The sequence below is a fragment of the Aegilops tauschii genome, chromosome 7 (genome assembly GCF_002575655.3).
Source record: "Aegilops tauschii subsp. strangulata cultivar AL8/78 chromosome 7, Aet v6.0, whole genome shotgun sequence".
Lineage (NCBI taxonomy): Eukaryota > Viridiplantae > Streptophyta > Magnoliopsida > Poales > Poaceae > Aegilops > Aegilops tauschii.
In genome coordinates, this window is record NC_053041.3 from 510,691,183 (window position 1) to 510,696,436 (window position 5,254).

Consider the following 5,254-nt stretch of genomic DNA (forward strand, 5'->3'; position numbering starts at 1 on the left):
AATTATTGGGTAAAAACATTCTTGCATTTCAAGAAACGCATTGAATTTTTTGAATGCAAGTTGAACAGATGCATTTCAAGATACCTTTTTTTTTGTTTTTAAATCCATGTAAAATAAACATTGACTTGGAGGAAAACAAAAATGAAAACCGGTAGTTGGGCATATAATTGAGCAAAAACATAACCAATTTCTAAAACCGCTAGTTGGGCATATAATTAGTTGAAAAAACAATCGGCGTGTTTCTCCTGCGGTTAGCTAATAATCCCTAATTTTCTGAAAAATAGAAAACTCACCCGACTATTTTTCGTTTGAGATTTGATTGGTTCGGAAACATATAAAAAAAATAAGAAACCCAATGTAATAATAAGCAAGTAACAAAAGGTGGCGCGCTGGCTAGGCCTACACGCGCGTGCCACAACCGTTCGGGTTCGAATCTGACAGACGCCACTGTACCAATTTGTCACCCTAGCCTCAATTGTGGTATCAACTTCTTGCAAGGCAATTAGGGAAAACTTTCCTCCCCTCGATCTTCATCGGCAAGCCCGTGGATTTGCCTCTCCTCGGTCCGTCGCTCCGGTGGCCGGTGGCAGGGAGGGGATTTCTGGTGGATCCGGCTAGTAGATAGGTAGGGTTTTAATCCTCGTATGGGTGACATTTGGAGGATGGTGGCGCTTCTTTTACCTGTCAGTCTTCCGGGCTCCGATCCTTCTCAAGTTCGTCCGTCGGGACGGATTAGACAGAGCTCCGGCGTAGATTCATGCCAGCTCCTCGGGACGGCGAGGTTAGGGTTTCTCGTCGTGCGTAAGCAACAGTGATATTTGGTCCTAGGTTCTTCAGATCGATTCAAGGATTCAACAGCGACGACTGTGACTCCAGGGCGCTTGGTCCTTAGGGGCACCGGGCACGTGTACGAAGACTTCCCGGCTATCATCGACAAGGTCAGGCCGGCTCCGGTATGGGAGCGGCGACAGCGACGCGTCGGCGGCTCGTTCCGGCGGCGGCGGTGGTCGTTCGGTGGTCCATGAACCTCGATGTAATTTTTATTATGTTTGAGGTGTTTTGTAATTTCGGTGAATTTTTATAATAGATCTGGTCTTTCTAAAAAAAAATATGGTACCAACATGTCCCGCCGTTAAAATCCCTCGAGCGCGGTTAGTACAGGCAGAGGATCTGCATCCCCGCCGATCTCCCACCACCGAACACTGGCACCCGCATTGTTCCGAGCTCAACGCACGAGCACCCGCCATTAACTATTCAAGCTTCACTTCGCTCTGCAATTTCTCTGTAAGATCGAGGCAGAGCGTACGCAGAAAAGCAAAGCGCGCGATTGTGTGCCGAGATGGCTGCGGCGCTGCTGCCGGGTACCCGGATAACGTTCTCTGGGGCGTGGCAGCAGGTCCGTGGCCCGGTGATCGTGCCGCTGCTGCGCGCGTCCGTGCTGCTCTGCGTCGCCATGTCCGCGATGCTGTTGGCGGAGAAGGTGTACATGGCGGTGGTCGTCCTCGCGCTGCGGCTGCTCGGCCGCCGCCCCGAGCTGCAGTACCGGTGGGAGCCCATGCGCGACGGCGACGACCCCGAGCTCGGCAGCGCCGCCTACCCCATGGTCCTTGTGCAGATTCCCATGTACAACGAGCGCGAGGTAGCACTGTGCATCCGCACGACGGTGCATTCCATATTCAGTGCATCCTTGGCTGACTTCGCTGTTCTCTGACAGACTGAGCTTGCGTATCCTCATTGATCTGCAGGTGTACCAGCTGTCGATCGGGGCGGCGTGCGGGCTCTCCTGGCCATCCGATCGGATCATCGTCCAGGTGCTCGACGACTCCACAGACCCTGTCGTCAAGGTAAATTAATTGGGGAACGATCACCTTTTGTCATAGGCAGTCTGGAGCTAGATCGAGGTCAAAGAGCAAGTAGAATGTGCATATATGTAGCACTCCACATGGCCGTGAACAGAGGGAGTAGTAGTACACATGCCGTACGTGAGTAATACTGTAGTATGAAGTTGACATCAACTTCACAAGCTCGCACGCGTTGTTGATGCACCCAGCATGCATTGACAGTAATCAAACCGTCAAACGTGAGAGATGAAAAAACGATGGTTTGTGAGTGTGCAGGAGTTGGTGCAGGTGGAGTGCCAGCGCTGGGCGAGGAAGGGCGTGAACATCAAGTATGAGACCCGGAACAACCGGCGCGGGTACAAGGCCGGCGCGCTCAAGGAAGCCATGAAGCACGGCTACGTCAAAGACTGCGACTTGGTGGCCATCTTCGACGCCGACTTCCAGCCGGAGCCCGACTTCCTGTCGCGCTCCGTCCCCTTCCTTGTCCACAACCCCGATATCGCCCTCGTGCAGGCCCGTTGGAAATTTGGTACGTACACTAAGCTAATAAATTGGTTCTGTTCACACTAACACGGCAAACATTGTTATTTGTGCCTCTCGAGCTCTGAGACGAAATTGCAATAACTGAAATCGTCTTACTTGACAAAATGTATATCGTGTGTATGTACTTAGTTATGTTCCAAATAGTTTAGAACTATTAGCATGGATTTTTCAATGTCAGATGCACCGTTGGAACACTTATGAGTTAAACTTATTTTATAGTTGGAAGTTTAGCTTGGCCGTAAAAGTGCTCGCACATATACTATTATGTAGTTCTGAAAAATCCTTTAGCCTTGTAACTATAATTTTCTGAATTACTTACACATAAGTGGTACTTCTTTAAAAGGAAACATGTATCAGTATCATTGGCTAGTTTAGCAATGGCATATTGATGATATGATGTTGTTTGGTGATACGTGATAGTACTTACTTGGTACTACTACTTTTTTGGTTGAATTTCTTCTGCATTGTGATGACATTTCTCTTGTTGCTGCCGCTGCTTCTGTGCGAACAGTGAATGCAGATGAATGCTTGATGACAAGAATGCAGGAGATGTCCTTGGACTACCACTTCAAGGTGGAGCAAGAAGTGGGCTCTTCGACCTATGCCTTTTTTGGATTCAATGGTAAACTTGGTCTCAACTTTGCTCTTGTGGAGCATTCTGTGTGTTTCCTTTTTATCATTTTCATGATTCTGTCTATATTTTTTCTGTAGCGATAGATATGTGTTCTTCCCTTGTTTCCAGTTAATAATATAACTTGTTGAATAGGAACCGCTGGTGTGTGGCGCATATCTGCTCTGAATGAGGCAGGTGGCTGGAAGGACCGAACCACAGTTGAAGACATGGACCTGGCTGTCCGAGCAAGTCTCAAGGGATGGAAATTTGTGTACCTTGGTGATCTCAAGGTAAATATGCACCATTAACCTATAAGATCATGCCACATTAGAGCATCATTCTACTGCTTACTTATATGTTAATTGTTGTGGAGGTTCAAATAAATGTAGAGCGAACCATGTGTCGAACTTGTAATTGTTGTTTTCAGGTAAAAAATGAGCTCCCTAGTACGTTCAAAGCATTTCGGTACCAGCAACATAGATGGTCATGCGGGCCGGCAAATTTGTTCAGGAAAATGGTGATGGAGATCATTAGAAATAAGGTCACTTACACCAGGTTATATTTTGGGGGACGTTAGTACATGCAGAATTTACTTGCTAACTAGTTATATAATGTCTTGATGCAGAAAGTGACACTTTGGAAGAAAATCCATGTGGTCTACAACTTCTTCTTTCTGCGCAAGGTTGTCGCACACATTGTGACCTTTGTGTTCTACTGCCTTGTTATCCCGGCCACGGTCTTAGTTCCCGAGGTTGAGGTACCAAAGTGGGGTTGCGTATATATTCCAGCTATTATCACCCTTCTCAGTGTTGTTGGGACTCCAAGGTGCCAATCATCTAAACATCTATGAAATTTGTTTAAAAGTTGATGAACCTATGCTTCCTAACTTTTCGACAATGAAAGATGCATATTAACATGAGAAATCGTCAAATGTTGCAGGTCTGTTCACTTAGTTATTTTTTGGGCACTATTTGAGAATGTTATGTCATTGCATAGAGCAAAGGCCACCTTCATCGGTCTATTGGAGGCACACACGGTGAATGAATGGGTGGTGACAGAAAAGCTTGGTGACACTGTGAAGACTAAAATGCCAAGTAAAGCTTTGAAAAAGCTGAGGATAGGGATAGGAGAAAGGTACACAATGATAATTTCCTTAATTCATGTGCATTTCTTGATTCTCCTATCTAAACTATTATATGAAATCAGGTTACATCTTTGGGAGCTTGGTGTTGCAGCCTACCTCTTCATTTGCGGATGCTATAGCATTTCATTTGGGAATAACCATTACTTCATCTTTCTCCTTATGCAATCCATCGCTTTCTTCATCGTCGGTGTGGGCTATGTTGGGACATTCGTCACACAATGATGGTATCCATTCTGAGTTTAACATGTCTTCGATGCTTTCAAGTTTCATGCTATATAATATAATCAATATGAAAGATAAGATCAAGAAGCCTTCTCTTGAGTGTAATGTCCTTTGACAAAAATGCAGTAGCAACACATCACATAGGTATATGGGTGTGTTTTAGCTGCTAGGAATGTGTCGTACGCATGAGATCGGTGATGATCAAGCAAGTTGTCTAGAGTATCTGCATCACTGTAGCAAAAAGAAATGATCTTTTTCCAAGGTTCGCCATTTTTCTAGACAGATAAGCAAGAAAAAGTATCTCCTTCCATTGTTAAGGAAGAAAGTAAAGTGCGCGGTGTTTCCTCACCTTTGGCCCACATCTTCAGTTATATCTTTTACCCTTTACCCCTGCTGAATGTTAAGTTCAATAAATAAATGCATTTGGGAATATTTCCTTTAAGGCAATTGTATTTCAAACAGAGTTAGTAGCATACAAGCATTGCTTGTTGGAGACTAGCTTCTCTATCTCTTGTTGAGTTCACTGGATAATAGGAGGGAGCACCGACGAGCACACACACATGGGGTGGACCGGTACTGGGCGTGAGCATCACGTGTATACTCGCTGGCACTCCCTTCTGTTTGATAATGAGATGACTATTATGAAATTTTTTGGATTATATTACTGAGCCTTGTGGGCAAGTACATGTGGTGGTACAAATTTGTAAGACAAGTGACCTATAGACTTGGAGTACAAGTAGATACTCTACCATTCTATAAATGGGGCTTGATATCTTCACTTCATCATGAATAAATGAGAACTAGCACACATCGCTATGGATGCTGCAACCACAAACATGTTTTCTGCAATTGCTACCGAAACAGAGCAACTGAAGCAAACCATCGTATGTA

The 5,254-nt window shown here is 45.3% G+C and overlaps 1 protein-coding gene across 1 annotated transcript; it reads left to right on the top strand.

Annotated features, from left to right (window-relative positions):
* The first annotated feature begins 1,153 nt into the window (after positions 1–1,153).
* Positions 1,154–4,747, top strand: LOC109774239 (probable glucomannan 4-beta-mannosyltransferase 9). The gene is made up of 9 exons (XM_020332948.4): positions 1,154–1,639; positions 1,746–1,844; positions 2,118–2,370; positions 2,896–3,006; positions 3,151–3,287; positions 3,425–3,538; positions 3,623–3,822; positions 3,937–4,131; positions 4,204–4,747. The coding sequence occupies exons 1-9, from the start codon at positions 1,340–1,342 to the stop codon at positions 4,361–4,363; spliced, it is 1,569 nt and encodes a 522-aa protein (XP_020188537.1). The 5' UTR covers positions 1,154–1,339; the 3' UTR covers positions 4,364–4,747.
* Positions 4,748–5,254: the final 507 nt, after the last annotated feature.

Excerpts from the sequence above, each read along its gene's own strand:
- LOC109774239 (XM_020332948.4), top strand. The coding sequence starts at position 1,340 with ATGGCTGCGGCGCTGCTGCCGGGTACCCGGATAACGTTCTCTGGGGCG. Across the intron at positions 1,845-2,117 it reads CCACAGACCCTGTCGTCAAG|GAGTTGGTGCAGGTGGAGTG; the intron begins GTAAATTAATTG and ends GTGAGTGTGCAG. Across the intron at positions 3,539-3,622 it reads TGGAGATCATTAGAAATAAG|AAAGTGACACTTTGGAAGAA; the intron begins GTCACTTACACC and ends GTCTTGATGCAG.